We start from the raw sequence: 17745 nt of genomic DNA on the forward strand, positions 1-17745 counted from the left end.
CCATATATTCGATACCCCTTACCCTCATCTCCCACCCCCCACCCCCCATCCCCCTTACCCTCTGGCAACCACTAAACTATTGTCTGTGTCTATGAGTTTCTGTTTTTCATTTCTTATTCTTTGATTTTTACTTCAGTCTTACCCATTCCCCCAAACAAAGCCTCCAGGAGTCACTATTGTGATCTATGTAAAAACAGATCCAATCATGTCAATTTCCTGCCGTTGAGAGGCCGGCCCCTCATCTCTTTCCCCAGAGTATAGTATATATATCTTGAATAAATATTTTTTCTTTTTTTATTGTTTCATTATTTTTGTTTTCCAATAAGTATTTGTAATATTTATTTTAAATTGGTATTATAAAAATATAACTGGCATATCAAACCCATATTTTTATACATATTGCTTAGGATAAGCTAAAGTAGGTATTACTTTTTTTTTTTAATGAGGTATTTTAAATTAAAATATCAAGTAATTAATAGTTCAGTGGAACATAAATTTTTCAAAAAAAAGCATGAAGATGATAGGCAAGTAACTGGTTTCAAGAACACTCATGTGCAGGTTAAAGCCCAGGATGGTTAGCATGATAGCATAGGACTTTCCATGATGCACCGATTGTTCCAGACTCCTTTTTGCTCCTCCATACTTCACACTCTGAATTTCTACAGCTGAGGTGCTTACAGAGGCTGTTTTGTGCATCTGTACATTTACTCATTGTCTTTCTCTTTTTTAGGGTATTTTTTACTTTTTTTGAAATTCTGAGTTCTAACTGTGATATCACTGGGGGGGAGGGGGGAGATTCTAAGGTTGTCTTTCAAAAGCTGTCCTCTGCAATCTCCAAGAATGGTATTGGTTGTATTTTTATCCATAAGTCTAAGAGTGTGCTGTAAATATGCACTTTGCAAAGTAGTATAGGAATTCAACTTCAGTTTTGTTTTTCTTTTTGTTCAGTGGCCTTCAGATTCCCAAGAGCTTGATTCTAAGGAACTTTCGGCTGGTTCCCAATTTGTAGGCCTCATGGCAGTTCTCACAGCATGTTTTTCAAGTGGCTTTGCTGGAGTTTACTTTGAGAAAATCTTAAAAGAAACCAAACAGTCAGTGTGGATAAGAAACATTCAACTTGGTAAGTTTTAAATATTTTATATTATTATTTTAAAAGTGATTATATTGTTATATTTAAAGATTTCTCTGTATCTTTAAATAAATGTCCTTTCATCAGATCTGCTGTTGATCCAAGTATCTGACAAAATTTGGGCCTTTTAAAAATTTTGTTTTAACTGAATACCTTTTATTCAAGAACATGGAATTTTAGGTCTGTTCCATAAAGGTTTGTAGCCTGTTTCTGTCCTTATCATTTGGAGCCTTAATAACTTTATTTTTGGTTGCCATGTTTTTCCTGGAAGATGTTGCAAATAACTTACATATTTCCTCACCTATAAAATTAATTATATTACTTCATATGTTGCTATGAGGATTAAATGACATAATACATGTAAAGTGTTTCGAATAAAATGCCTTGCATATAGTAAGCACTGATGTTAGCTATTTACATAAATTTGCAAATATCAGAAAAGAAAGAAATATTCAAGGTTTGTGTGAGTGGCCCCAAATTTTATTGAATTATAAGGTAAAAATTAAAGACAGGTCAGAATTGCTGATTCTATGGTACTACATGGATTTCTTATTCTTTGATTTGACCTTGTAGCACAATCTGATAATGATAATATGACTCAAAGTTTTGAAAAAGATACATAAATAAGTTATAGATAACTTGAAATTATAAAAACATAAATTAAAACAATGTATAGCATTTTTTCAAACATCAAATTATCAAAGATTATCAAAGTGATAAGATCCAATGTTAGAGAGTATAGAAATAGGAATTGTTATTACCTGTGGTTCTTAGGAGTATAGATTGGTATAATCTTACTGGATCTCAACTTGAGAGTGTTTAGCAAAATTTTAAATAAATAAAGACTGATGTAAAATTCCATGTCTGGATAACAACTTATCCTACAGATATGCTTGCACAAGAGCACCAAGATAGATGTCCAGGTTATTCATGTCAGCATTGATTACAATTGTGAAAAATAGAAAACATTTGGAAGACTGGTTATATAAATTATCAGTGTGGTTAAATAGTGTGGTGATTAAGATCATGGTCTCCAGAGCCACACTGCCTGGATTCAAATCCTGAGTCCATCACTTAGCAGCAGCATATGCTCGGGCAAGTTAATTTAACCTCTCTGTGGGCCCCTTTCTTCATCTACAAAATGGACAAGAAAAGTATCTACTTGATAGGGTTGTTGTTCATTAGCATACGTAAAGCCCTTAGAACAATTTGTGCAATATGGTGTTACAGACATATTTCATATTCATACAGTGGAATATTATGCAGCTGATAGAGTGCTGTAGATCTGTACATACTGACATGTGTGCGGTCTTCTGTACTGTATACATTTTCTTGAGTGTTATCTTTATAACAAAAAAAATAATGCCTTTGAAAGTATCTGTTTTTGTAACTTTGTATTATGCCCGTATTGTTTTCATGTTGGAAATTAGATATACTAAAACAATAGAGTTGGCATAAATAAAATTTTGGAAAGAACATTTCACATCCGTTTCAGTTCCTTTCCATTGTGGAATACTTCAATTAGTTATAGCTTTATAAAAAAAAAATGCTTCACCTTGACCTCTTTGAATGCATATGTTGCTTACCAGAGATTTTTCGTAAGAGGTGGCCCCTGTAGTCATCCATAACTTTATTCCCAGTTTAGGATTGCTCCTGGAATCTCTTAAATCCAGTAGTCATATGATACGCTCTGTGATAGAGGTAAGGGATTCAGCAGTGAGTAAGACAGTTTCTGTTCCCACTGAGCTGACTTTCTCGAACTGAGACTTCAGTAATGAGAGATTCTGATGTTGCCTATGAATGACTATTTCATAGCTCTGATTTTTTTGTATATTACTTACTGTACTTTCAAAACTTTTTAATAAGGAAAACAGGTATGTAATTTATGCATTATATTTTTTTAATGTTTCAAGATTAGTAATCTCTGTTCTTTTTTTTTTAAATGAGGTGTACATTTTCTTTCTTTTTCTTTTTAATTGGGGAAGGGGAACAGGACTTTAGTGGGGAACAGTGTGTACTTCCAGAACTTTCTTCCAAGTCAAGTTGTTGTCCTTTCAGTCTTAGTTGTGGAGGGCGCAGCTCAGCTCCAGGTTCAGTTGCCGTTGCTAGTTGCACGGGCGCAGCCCACCATCCCTTGCGGGACTCGAGGAATTGAACTGGCAGCCTTGTGCTTGAGAGCCACTGGCCCATGTGGGAATCGAACCGGCAGCCTTCGGAGTTAGGAGCAGGAGCTCTAAGCACCTGAGCCACCGGGCCGGCCCTGTTCTTTTTTATGATCTCATGTCTTTGTGTTACAGTCACAATATAGTGCTAAGTATACGTTTGTTAAGTTTATATAAATAGCCAAATAGAAAAATTTAAAAGTAGTAACATTTTATCAGAAAAGTATAAAATTATTTGAAATGTCAAAGGACAAATACCTCTCCAGAGAAACTGAATAACATATGACATAAACATTCCCCCTGCCCTTTTTTAGGTTCCTTTGGGAGTATATTTGGATTAATGGGTGTGTACATTTATGATGGAGAATTGGTATCAAAGAATGGATTTTTTCAGGGATATAACCGACTGACATGGATAGTTGTTGTTCTTCAGGTAAAGCATTTAAAGTTTTATATTTAATGCTAACAAACTTTAATCAAAGTAGCTACTGATGGGAGGGGAAAAAAGGTCCCTCCTGTTAGTGCTATCATTATATATAGTTTATTCAGGAGACTTAAAAGTAGAACTGGTCTTACTGCCATAATGAAAACTTACTTTGGAAGGGGGGCATGAATTAACTCTGTGGTATTTAAATTTAACTGAATGAAAATGCAAGTTTAAGAGTAAAAGAGTTGAAGCTGAGGGCAAGTATAACTTTGAATTTTCTATAATTGTTATCATTGTATAGGTCAGCCCATTAAGGCTGAAGAAGCAGATCTAAGTAGTTAAATCTGTAACAGTTTATAGCTTCATATTGTAGTTACATATTGGAATATTCCTGCCAAATTAGCTCAGTTTATTATTTGAAATAGTTCAAGGGTTGAGTAATTTCATTAACAAAAAAATAATTACTGAATACTCTGGAGGGTATAGAGATGGAGATACAAGTCACTGCCTTAAACAAAGTTTTCTGTAGAGGTATTTGAGGCTGTAAAGGGCAAGGTTTTTTATGGAAGGTGGGTGAAGGTGGCAAAGGATAGTTGTGTTTTGAAAGCAGGAAGAATACTTCTATCTTTAAATAAGAGAAAAGGAGACAAGGATAAGTGAAAATTCAGAGAAAATTTGAAGTAGAAAGAGTTTATAATGGCTTTCATACTAACAAAGATGGAAGCCCAGTTCCCTTAAGACGTGGCTGATGACTTGAGTAAAATAAAAAAGGTTTGGTACAGGTGGTATGAGGGATTCAACAGGGAGTAAATAGATGGATAAGAACATTGGGAAGAAGTATTTGAACTCAAACATCAATTTGTAGTAAGCTCAATTAGCATGATTTATGACTTTCTCTAATAAAGCTTCTGTCATTTGAAGAGGTGCAGTGAAGGTTGTTAAGGTGGGTAACCCAGATTTGGGAGCTGGTAAGTAGGGTTTGGCAGAAAACAAAACTATGAGGTATAGTAATACCTCATTATTTAAATAACCACAGTGGGAATTTGAGAGGTATTTGGTAGAAAGTTCTTTCTACACTCTTAAAGAGAACCACTAAAACTGTGCTTTAGGAAAAGTAAGCTGATAAAAGTTGGATTAGAATGGGGAGAAAATAGAGGAAAAAAGTGAAGTTAGGAATATTGAGATGCTAGTAAAATAACTTTCAAGGTACAGTTTATTTTTAATCAAAAGTAAAAATATTTCACTAATCAGTGTGACCAATCCTCCCACATTTGTCTGAACAAGTCATGTTTAATAAAATGAGGATAGATGTTTTATTCGTAACATTGTCAAACTCCATTATAATGAACTGCAACTTACACTGGTAGTTACTTTATGAGATACCTTTTGAAGTAAGAGAGCCATTGAACAAAACCTAGAAGGCTACTGTTTGTGAGATGTTTAATAAAAATCGTTTACCGTATTTTGCCGTGTATAATGTGCTCCTGTGTATAATGTGCACCCACGTTTTTGGCCCAAACTTTCAGGGAAAAAAAATCTTTCATTTTAATTTTTTAATTCAAATTGTTATTTGTTTATACTTAGGTAGTTGTTTTTTGTATTATAAAGGAATTTTAGCATTTATTTTTAAACATATTATGGTACAAGAAATTTTATGTAAAAAATAATTACAAAACACAAGAACAGACACAAGGTACAAGAAATTTTATGTACTGGTAACAAATTTATGATATTTATGCATCATAGAAGGCCAAGAATGCTTTGTCGTTGCAAGTTCACCATAAGTTCAACAAAACCGAGTATCATATTCCAGGGTATTATTTTGCGTAAGGATATTGTTATTGATTTCTAGAGTTACGCTTTTAACTCATAAGCATAAATAAAAGAATTAAAAACATTTATATAGATATAGAATTAGTACTCCCCATGTATAATGCACATCCTTATTTTTCCCTCACAAATTTGAGCAAAAAGTGCACATTATACATGGCAAAATACGGTACTATAGTGGGATTAAATTCATAGGACAAAAGCTTAAAGCTTCATTGAGTAATAACATTGTTTTGAAAAGTATTTTTATATATGTTTGTTTTTTAAAATAACCTTTTAAATTTCTGCAGGCACTTGGAGGCCTTGTAATAGCTGCTGTTATAAAGTATGCGGATAATATTTTAAAAGGATTTGCAACCTCTTTATCCATAATATTATCAACACTGATATCCTATTTTTGGCTACAAGATTTTGTGCCAACCAGGTAATATCTTCTTTTCTATTTCTTTAAATTTCCAAAAGTATATAGGAAAATAAGAATTCTTCATTAAGATCTGATCTGAAAAATTTTGTTGTATTACTACTTTTGAAGAATCATGGAAATACAGTAAAAGATCCATTTAACTATCTTTTAGAAAAAGTTTCAAACTAAATGCACAAAAGAATCTTCCACTGGAAAGCTTTTTATACATATTTGGCTGGCCACAATTTTCCCAATAGACCTGAATGGGTTTTTCCCCCCAAAATATAGTCATATAAAAGGTGATATAAAAGTCATATAAAAAAGTTTTTAAGTCATAAAATAAGTTGTATAATGACATTTAAAATGCAGAATTTATATAGCTAAAGTTGGAAGAGTGGTTGACGTTCTTAAAGTGGAGTTTATGTAGAGAAGGTGGCTCATGGAAATACTCTATTAGGTGGTGACAGAAAGAAGAGCGGTTTGGAAAGGAATTGCACAAGGAATGGTGGGTGAGGCAGGAGACCCTGCATCGTAGTGTCATGTTTTATAACAGTATGATCCAGGCAGCACTGGAAGTATATACAAAGTTCTGTTAGAAAGAGGGGTTCAAATCCTTGAGATAATCATTAAATTCTGATAGGTTTTTTTCCTAATTTTTTTTAACAAAAATGTTTTCTCTCAGGACCATCTAAAAATAGCTGGCTTGAGAAGCAGGAGTAGGTATTCCTGACATTAGTAGGTATTCTAGTAGATCCTATCAGAGATATGATAGAATGGATTCCTGGGGTGGGTAGAAAGCTGGATCAGACAACTTTTTTGTTGAGCATGTGATTCTATGCAATTCCAGAGTTCCAGAAAGCTAGGAAAAGGTCATACTGACTAACAGTTTTTGGTCAGAAGCTTATCCAAAGTGTAAATAATACCAAATATTCTTAGGATAGTTATTTTTTTCAAGATACGTTATAGAAAGTTTTATGTTATTTTAATCTTAGATGTACACCTGCATCCTAGGCTTTTGAAAGTTGTCCATTTGCAACAAGTCAACACTAGATGTTTATCATAACAGATAATTATTGAGCTCCTATATGTGCTGGGCAACAATGAGGAGGAGCAGGGAGCAGACATGTAAATAATGTATTATTTAATACAGTGATAAGTGTTACAGCGTAACTCTGTGGAGGGGAGTGAATCTGAGAGACCTCAGACCTAAGTTGTTATGAATAAGCAATTTTCTTGGGAGAAAGGGTGTTGCAGGCAAAGGGAATATCATTCCCAAGGACACTGCCCTGAAAGGTACAGTGTGTTCACTGAACAGAGGGGCTGAGTTATAGGTTGGGAAGGTCAGAGTGTGGTAGATGAGGCTGGGGGACCAATTAGGAAGGACCCCTTATGTCAGAATAAGAATTAGTGATGCCTTTCATTTTCAGAACAAATGTGTTGTTTGTTGTTTTTAAAGTAGGGCAGCGACATTAAACTGTTAATAGAAACGTTTAAACAAAAACTAATTCATGTCCCTGTAACAGCATTTTGAAGAATATACATGTTAAAAGCTAAGATTGGTATTCCAGTTTAAGTTCATCTCCATTTTATAGTAAGGTATTATGTCTATGGATAGATAAAAAATAAAGAAGAACCAAGTCTCCCTGCATTTAATCTTACTTCCTTTCATAAAGCATCCTATAAAAATGGGCCTTGAGTTTTGCTTATTACTACCTTGGATTTTAAACTGAACTTTGGTTGAAAAGAATGCAATTTTCCCTTTCTATTTCCAAATATTTAAAAAATTGAGGTCTTATTATTCAATGTATTACAGGCAAAAGATATATTAAAATGAAATACATTTTTTTTCTGCTTTGGGAGACAGTATAGCGAAGCGAATGCAAGTGCAGTCTCTGGAGTCAGAAATACCTGGATTTCAATCCCATCTTCCACTTGGGGGACTTTAGGCAAGTTACGTAAACTCTCCAAATCTGTTTCCTCATATATTAAAAAATGAGAACAATACTACTCTTCTTCGTAGGGTTATGAGAACTAAATGAAAACTAAATGAGAACTAAATGCATGTAAAACTCTTAGCTGAATACTTGGAAGTACACAATATTTGTTAGCCATATTACTGGGACATCTTTTCCCAAATTATACTTGTTTTTATAGTAAAGAAAGAGATGGAACTTGTTTTGCTTTTAATTTGATTTTCTCTTTTTCATTTTTTTTCATTCATTTAGTGTCTTTTTCCTTGGAGCCATCCTTGTAATAGCAGCTACTTTCCTATATGGTTATGATCCCAAACCTGCAGGAAATCCCACTAAAGCATAGTCGAATACTGTCTTTAACTGGTTTTCACAATGGTGCACTAGGAATCTCAGTGTTAAACTTACACAGAGGACTTCTACAGATTCTAAGAAGGTGTCATGCTGAATCTGATCATATTATTCAAATGGTTTGAAAATATAAAGTTGAAGGATAAAATATGTGTATATGTAACAAAATACCTATTGCATCTTAGAAATCAAAACTTGAAAGTATTTCCAGGGATTAGAATTATTGGAGGAAACTTGAAATCAGAGTTTTAAAAGATTTTAATTTACCTTTTTGATTGCTGCAGAAATGTCCTATGCACTCTTTACAACAGCACACACACAACAAATGTCAGATACCAATTTCTGCAAATTAGATCTATTTAATCTTATTAAATGTTTTTTAACCTTACTCTTCCTGTACAGATATATCAAATCACATGGAATGTTCAAAATTTGAAAATTATAATTACCTATAAAGCTGTGAAGAAATAGAAGTTTGATCTGAAAAACATTTTCACTTATCTGAGATTTTTATATTTATATAAAAGATTACTAAACAAGGAATTGCTAAATGTTATTTGTTCAACTACATAAAAATTGATAAAGTAACATTCTGGGTCTGATTTGTCAGAGAATAAAATTCATATTTAAATTTAATGTAGAGAAATACATCTATTTCTCCATCTACATTTTAAGATCTTTTAGTTTCGAAACTGCTGAAAGCAGCCCCCTGGCTCCTATGCTAGATAGTAGTAGCCAGTGACTTTTACACTAATGGAGTTTTGTCCATAACCTCTTATTTCCACTTCTTTTCTGTAAATCAGATAAATCCTGAGTATTACTTTAAATTACATTTCTGTATGTGTTAATTTCCATTAAAGTTTTAATATGTAATTTAAAGGCATTAAATGCTCCTTTAATAATTTAAAAGAAAATTATTATTGTCTAATATCTCCATTTGGAGAATTTTGAACTATCAAAGCATGTACTATACACAAGTAGAATGTTTTCAAATGAGTATTTTACTCATAGATCTGTGAAAACTTCCTTTAATCTATAACTGTTGACAAAAACAACCACAAAAAAAAAAAATAGTAGGACTGATGTCAATGAATTGAGACCAAAATGACTTTTCTTGGAGACATTCCAGGTTGCCATGATATTACATTATTTTTAAAGGCACTATATAAATTCAAGGCCGCTCTGAACTTCATGGGCCTCTCATAAACCCACCATCCCCAGCGTCACATGTCTGGGAGAGGTAGCTGAGTTCCAGGTTCCCTTTCTGTGGCCCTGCAAAGGCTGCTGGGAAGGAGCCACCACTTGACTTAAAAATAGTGGTTTCTTTTCCATTTTCATTAGCGCTGCACTTGAGGTTACGAATTACATGAGTTATTTAATAAATTGGTTCAAGGGAGAGAGAATAGCAGAAATAAGATGAATTGGTGGTCAAAAATACTTTCTAAAATTGGAATGTGGGTTTAATTTAATCATTGGCTAAACAGAATTACCTATTGAGTATAAGAAGTATTTTATTTTTTCATTCATACTTTATATATTTTTAAGTCTGTTCTAATGGTTTAAAATCTGTAAAAAATAAATATTTTTATATTGTTCTAATGGATTTTGTTGAACAGAATTTGGCTCAAAAATACTACTTCACAAACTTGAGTACTCTTGGCTAATTAGGATTGACTGTGTTACTTTGCTGATTCAAATCTACTCTACAGGACACAGGCTAATCTGTTTCATCCAGACTTTAAATGTGTTTAAAATTACAAAATATTTTAAATTATTTTGCTGGTAATTGCAAATTGGCACCAAACAAACTTTTTAGAAGCCTGACTTAATGATTTTCAGTGACCAAGTAAAAATACCTTTTGGAGTATTTGCTTAATAACTTTACCACATTTCGAGCATGGTATTTTTAGACTGTAACAACATTCAGACTTACATCTTATTACCTATAGCTAAGTGATATCTAAATCCTGCAAATGCACAGAATTTGAGACTAAATATAAAGATTTATGTTCAGCCCACAAGAAGTCTTGTTGGATACTTATATATTAATTCAGTATGCATTCACAATTAATTCAGATTTAGTGTGTCCTTATTTTAACGCTTCAAAAAATGATACAAGTACATGATTGGATATCAGATATGGTAGTTACAGTAATAAAATATTTTCAAGTGTCCAAAATAACACAATTTTCAAGATTCCCAACGAAGTTTATAAAATTGTAATCAAAAATAGTGAGAAAGGAGAAAATAGTCTAAAGTATATTTTCAAAGCATTTTTTCATTATATTTTGCTTTTCTAGTAAGTTTGAAAATATTATTAGAGATTGGGTTGTATAGTTTGTAATTTTTAATTCATAAAGAAATAATCATATTTGAGGTGAATCAGTATCTTCGATCATGTCATGTATTACATACAGATAATGCCATTTTCTTGTGTATGTGGTATGTGTTTTGATGACCTCCAGAAGCCTTATTGTATTAATCTCTTATGACGACTCCTTGATTATTTAAATTCTTATGTTTTTAAAGTTTACTTATGTGTCAATTACTTTGTTCCTTATAAAAATGTGCTAATTCATGGGAGAAAATGCCAATTGATATTTCTATTAAAAATTAAGAATACTGTATTTGTGAATAAAAGTTTGAGATGCCACATGTGGATGTTTCACCACAGTAATATTATCAATTCTGTAATAAGTGATTTTAGAGAAGTTATAGGCTATTTTTATGATGGAAAATGTAGGTAGCTTAGAGATGCAAAATTTAAATATTTACATCAATTTATATTGAATGTCCACATTTCATGAAAGGTAGTTTGATATTTAAACTAGATTCTAAGGAGACAGAATCTGAAAGGAAACTAATTGACTTTGTGATCAGTAGACTTGGTGTAATGCTAACTACTCTTAAGAATTGGTACTTTTCCTACATATCAAATTATTGGACTTTTAAAATGTCATTGTGTAGTCATTCAACTGAGTTTGTTTTTTTTAAACAGAGTTTAGCATTACTCATTTACTCTTTTTCATTGTTACAATATTTAATTACATGTGGATGCATGCTTTACATGAGAAAAGGTTTATAAAAGTTATTTATGCTATATTGAAAGTCATCTTAAGAATCTCTAGGATATGTAGCATATATTTAAAGTAATTATAGGACCAAAGAAACAGTAACTTTATCAAAATCTGGTCCTCTGTGCCTTGCTTTACCAAACAAAATACCTGACTTTTTCTGGAGTATATTACTGTAATTCACAACTTGGGACACATGGGCAAAATTAGGATGTTTTAAGAATAACTATAATTCAATTGTTTAGTTGTTTCAACATTTGCTCTTTAAATTCACTGTCCAACAGAATATTAAAGTAGGTATATTACACAGGCATTAGTGAATAGTACTTATTTAAATAAATTATGTCACCATTGCTCCATTGTTGAGCTTTTGAAATTTTAACTATGGTATGTAACTGTCATTTTTTTTGTTTTATTTCTTATTACAAGATATAATTTACTGTGATTTAAAAAAATTTTTTTAATAATTTGGATTCTGCATTTGTCTATATGTCTGTATTTTATTTGTTTAGAAAGATTATTTTGGGTTTGGGAATGTAATTTGTATATTTAAATTTTTTATGATACAATTCCAAGGAATATATAAACTGGTCTTTTGTTAAATGGCTTTTTTAAATTGATGTTTCTTTGTCATTTTTTGGTATCCAGTTATTAACTAGATTTATAGAAATAGATTATTTTCATAATTCTATGTAAATTTCGTCCTATAGTTCTTTGTTTCCCTATTCCCCTGTGTCTGATTTAACCCATGAATTAGTCTTTGTATATATCAAAAATGACTCACTGATCTTTTCCCTACCTCTCTAATTACTTTTAACATATGTGATCTTTTTTTCTAGTCTACGCTTTTAGCATGAAAGACAGGGTTTTATTTAAACTAGTTAGAGTTTCTCTACATGTATGATGACAATAGCCTACAATTTGTTTTAAAAAATGTATCTCTTTGCTAGCCTTATAGTTAAGTAATTATAGTAATTTGTATATAATTTCTTTATAATTTGGATATAATGCTTCTGTGTGTATCAGTTTAATGCATAGAGATCAAATGATAAGCAATAGAGAGGATGTAACCTTATATAGAATGCTTTTAAAAGATCTTATTTTAAAAGATCACTAATATAAGGATCTCAGCATTTTAAAAAAGTATACTTTTCTTTGGTATCTTCTCATGAAAATCACTTCTTTAGTTTTTTTTTTGTACTAGAATACTTCTTTTGTTGAGTATTCTATATCACAATCCTTAAATCTCAGTGCTATGCAAATCCACCTCATAATTTAAATCTGATAGATGCTACTACTATTCAACAGTCCGAGAGTGACCAGCAGTAATCATCATGATAGTCTTTCTTACTGTCCTAAAAAAGGGAATTCCTTCAAAACAGGACTGATTACATACACACCCCAGAAAAGAAAACAGCAAAGAGGAAATAATTACCTTCAAATCCCAAAGATTTGAAATTCTACCATTGCAGAGAGTGTCTTGGTGATTGAAATCCAGGGGTTTCCCAAATACACCTTCGGGTTTGATAATTCACTAGAAAGAACTCACTGAAAACTATTATACTTAAAATCCATTTATTACAGAAAAAGAATACAAATTAGAATCAGCAAAAGGAAGAGACATATAGGGCTGAGTCTAAAGGAGGGCCAAACTCCAGTCATCCTTTCCAGTTGTCCACTCCCATGGAGTCATGGACAGTATTATTTACTCCTGGCCACAATGTAGGGTAGTCTACACAGAGTACTGCCAACCAGGAAAGCTCTCCCAAGCTTCTTGTCAGATTTTTATTGAAGCTTTATTATTTGGCATAATAGATTGATTACCCACATGGTTGAACTTACTCTCTAACCTCTGCTCCTTCCTGGAGATCTGGCTGCCATCAGACTCCAGGGGCTCACCCTGAGTCATCTTGTTAGCACAAATTATCAGATGTGGTCTGAGGGGCCCACCAGGAAAACAAAGGCACTCCTATAACTGGGACCTCCTAAAGATGTAGGCCAGAATTTTGTTTGGGTGTGTAAGGCCTAATTCCTTACTACACAGTGACCATTTTTCCTACACATATTCTGAACTAATGAGGATGACACAAGCATTGACAATTGTTTATAGAAACCATTTTTAATTTCAGAAGTTTTGTCAAATGATTCTGAATAAAAAATGACTCAAGGGTAGAAAAATGTGGTTATAATCAGATACAGTGCTATATAGCATATACTTGTATTCATTTAATTTTCAGATTTGATGTTTACTTACAACTTTTTTAAATGCTGGAATATTTAAAGAATAAATTTAAAAACTTGTAAATCTTTTATCTGTGCTGTATATTAACAAACAATTTTGAGCTAATTGTAAATTATCATTTACCATCACTATTATAAGGAAGAATTAAAAAATAAAACTGATGCCAGTTGCTACTTTGGCTCACAGTAGGGCTTCACTATTTATAGGTCATTTCCAGTCATCCTTTACTAGGGTTAAGTCACCCCCCCATTGGATGTAATCAGTTGTTTTTCATTTCTGCATTTACTTACATTTATTCATTTAGAATTTCTAATATGCTAAAATAACTTCTTTAAAACAAATAACATGGTATTCTTTTGGAAATAAAGAGTTTTCCAAGATGTATACTTCCATCCTTTTTAAAGTAGATCTCACTGAAGGTTTAAAATAATAATGACTATTATAGTGTTTTGGGGTAATCATCTGAAAATGCACTCTTGATAAAACGTACTTTAAATGTGGAGTATTTGAGAAATTTAGTTACATGTGCTAAATCAAACTTCACTTGTGTACTTTTAAGTGAATATCTTTGTGTTTACTCTTTTTTAAAAGACACTGCACATACAGGGATGATTTCTAATTATTGAGAGTTTAAGTTTTTTCCTTTAGGCTAAAGTTTTATTATGTTCTATTTTATTTTATTATGCTTGGATAGTAATTACAACAGTTAAAATTTATGATGCTAATAGCTTTTTCTAATATATTCAAACAGTATAGCAAAGGTAGAATAATATTTCTTGGCTGACTGATAGGATTACAAAAAAATGACAGGTGAGTGGGTCCATGTTTCATTGTATGACTGTTTCAAAAGTATTGCTATAGGTTCTAGAATTTTAAAACTTGAAGCTTACTTTGGATGTAATTAGCATAATTCTCCAAATTCCCATTACTTCATATTATCTGTTTCCATTTATTTTATAGGCCAGGTTTGCTTTTGTTTTGAATATTTTGTTTTTATAATATCATTACCATTTTATAGGCTTTAATCATGCTGACAGGTTATGCCAGCTTAGCTTTGGTTAATCAATGGGTTATTTACATGTGCTCACAAGTAGGCCTGTTAAAGACCTTTTTAAAAAAAAAAAAATTTTTTTTCCAGCTTTTCATTTTGAAATATTTTAAGCATAAGTTGAAAGAATGGTATGCCCACTTAATTTCAACCTAAATTCAACAATTATTAACATTTTGCCATACTAATTTAATCAGAACACTTTAGTCCTAAACAGTCAGTATACATATTCTGAAAATAAGGACGTTTTCCTAATTAAACTCAATACCATTATCACACTTAAGAAAACTTAAAATAATTCAATTGTACAACATAAATTCATATTCACATATTTCCAATTATCTCAAAAAAATGACTTTTTACAGCTTTTTTGTGTTTGAACCAGGATTCAATCGAGGTTCATACTTTGTTTTTGATGGTCTCTTAGTCTAGTAGACCCTTCCTTGCACCCCCATGGCTTTGTTTCCCCATGATGTGACTTTTTTTTCCTGTGATGTGACTTCTTTCCCGCCATGATGTATTACATCGGAAGACATAATTCTAGATTGTCTCACCGTTAATGATGATAATCATTTAGTCAAGGTGGTGACTACCAGATCTTTCCATTATAAAATTCACTTTTTTCCTTAGTAATTAATAATCTCTAGAGTATTATTTTGGCATCATGGGAATGTTCTATTTCCTTTCATTCAATGGCTTTGGCATCTATGATTCTTAACTGAATCATACATTACGTTGAGGTACAATGTGGTGTTTCAAAAAGTTTAATTCTCTAATTTTCTTCTACACTTATTAGTTTACATTCTATTTAAAAAAGACTGTTTTCCCCTCCTTTTTCCCAATGCCCTTCTTTTTTCAACTATCACTGTATCTTCAAAATACTCAATGGAATGTCAATTACAGTCACAGTGCTTTTTGGGGTTCATACTATGAGCCAGTAGAAACCACTGCGAACTACCACCTCCTGTGTCTTGGACATTACATTAGTCTTGCTTCCTTGCTCACTGTATACTTGTCCTATCCCAAACCTGGATTATCAGCTAGTTCTCCAAAGAGGCCTCCTTCTTTTAGGGGGAATGGAATTTGGACTTCATCTGCTTCTAGTCAAGTTCAATGGACAGAGCTAAGATATAAATTTTTTAAAAGATATAAAAATTCAAATTGATATTTACAATTAAAATTTAGCATTACAAGGTTTTTTCTTATTTTATATTTGCCTCTGTTCTAATAGTTAAAATATTGGTTCTGAATAACATTCATGTATTTGCTCACATGTTTTAAAATGTGGTATATGTTTCAGCACTACAATACCAGTATTACTAATGGTAAACATACTTAATAAAATTTCAGTTTTCTTTGTCAGTAGAATAATAGCTCACTAAAGATGTATAGTCAGAGCACAGAGTTCAAAAATTTATGGAAATCCCTCTTTTCTCGACCTGGTTATGTTATCAATGTGATATAATTAGGTTCATTTGTGTTCAATTTTAGCATTTCCTTAAAATTTTTTATTTTGAATACCTGAAGCATTTACAAGGTTCAAAGTTAAAACTATAAAATATTTACTCAGAGAATTCTAGCTGTCATGCTTATCCCTTCACCCCATTCCTAACAACCTCCTATGGTTATATTCATTAGTTTCTAGTTTGTCTTTTCTATACTTCTTTTTGAAAAATAAACAAATATTTATATTGCTATAAACAAATATGTATATTTACTTGTTTCATTATGTGGAGTGTTTGCTTTTAAAATTTCTTTTTATGTTTAGAAAGGTTTGTATGTTCTAGTGGGTACATGTACACTGATAACATTTTACATAATGCTCTCAGAGCCCTCCTTTTGCTTGTCCAGTCTTCTACTATTTAGTTTTCCATCTTTAAATGATGTTCTTTGACTCCCATCTCATTGCCTTTGTGACAGTCAATGAACTTATGCTGCTTCTTCAGCCATCTTATATTTTCTAGTTGCTTTTTTTCTATTTGATTAGAACATATACTATTTACATACTATTTTCTCGCCCTAGTCCCTGCCAAAAATGTTAATTTTTGTTGTTGGTTTTTGCCTGGAGGCCAAGATCCTTTTTTCCATATAATTTTCTCTCTGATCCTTTTTTCCCCTATTTTGTTCTTGTAGCTGATTTATTCCTTTTCTCCATGTTTATTACTTTCATTTGTATTTATTCTCTCTTAGGAACACTGTAATTTAGTTTTCATTTTTTAGATGATTTTGTTTCAGTATATTGCCTGAGTTTGATCAACTCGCATTTCAGATCTTCCTTTTGAGTTTTAAAATTTTTATTTGTCACATCCTTTTATGTCTGCAATTCCTTGTGTAATGATACTCATATTGTAGTGTTAGGTATAGTTTTCCTCTGCTTCCTATTTTTAGAGGGTAGTATTTTCTATTGATTGAAAAGTCTTCATTTTCCTTTTTGCTTCTGTAGTAGCCCTGTATAGGTTTTTGGTGGTTTTTTCTGTTACTGCCAAAATATATAGAATTTCCTTGGATCAGCAAGAACAGATCGTTCTATGGAAGGGATGTGGTGACTTACTGTTTCATTGTTAAAGGATGCCCTCTTCTGTCGATGTAGTGAACTGCAGTTTCTTTAATAAAGGGTGTATTTGGGGCATTCTGTGGTACTCGTAAATTTTTGTTTCTTTAGGAATATTTAGCTTTAGCCAGTTGCCCTTCTAAGGGACCCCTCTCCCTTCCAAAGTGCCTCGTGAAGTGCTCTCATGATCTTTCCAACCCTGGTTCTTGTGTGTTTCCAAGCCCCATTCGTGCCCTTCTCGCTAATTCTGGAATTCCCATTATCCTTCGAAATCATTCCCTTTTGCTTACGTTAGCCAGTGCTCGTTTCTTTTGACTGCAACTGAAGAACCCTGACATATCAACCTCTTAAAGTTTGTGAATCTTCACAACCCCAAGTCACATAAAAAGCCACAAGTATATACACAGTAAGTCTGTTAGAACAAGATTCATCTCTTATTATTATTGCAACTCTTCTAGCACAAGACCTGGGACATTCTAGACATTTCAGTATGTGTTAAATTTCTCTTATGTCATTTTCAACAGCATTAACCACAATCTGAAATAATCTTTCTTTTGT

The 17745-nt window shown here is 32.2% G+C and overlaps 1 protein-coding gene across 4 annotated transcripts in view; it reads left to right on the forward strand.

Annotated features, from left to right (window-relative positions):
* Positions 1 to 16341, forward strand: part of SLC35A3 (solute carrier family 35 member A3) — a 36969-nt gene extending 20628 nt beyond the window's left edge. For 3 of the 4 annotated variants that reach the window (XM_019747031.3, XM_074319055.2, XM_088799460.1), the window contains exons 5-8: positions 949 to 1120; positions 3606 to 3724; positions 5839 to 5972; positions 8177 to 16341. In XM_019747031.3, the coding sequence (XP_019602590.1) occupies positions 949 to 1120; positions 3606 to 3724; positions 5839 to 5972; positions 8177 to 8267 (516 nt within the window). In that variant the 3' untranslated portion in view covers positions 8268 to 16341. The other variant, XM_019747027.3, reaches the window with a different exon arrangement.
* The last annotated feature ends 1404 nt before the right edge of the window (positions 16342 to 17745 follow it).

The sequence above is a fragment of the Rhinolophus sinicus genome, chromosome 7 (genome assembly GCF_057876585.1).
Source record: "Rhinolophus sinicus isolate RSI-liver-muscle chromosome 7, RSI-T2T, whole genome shotgun sequence".
Classification (NCBI taxonomy): domain Eukaryota; kingdom Metazoa; phylum Chordata; class Mammalia; order Chiroptera; family Rhinolophidae; genus Rhinolophus; species Rhinolophus sinicus.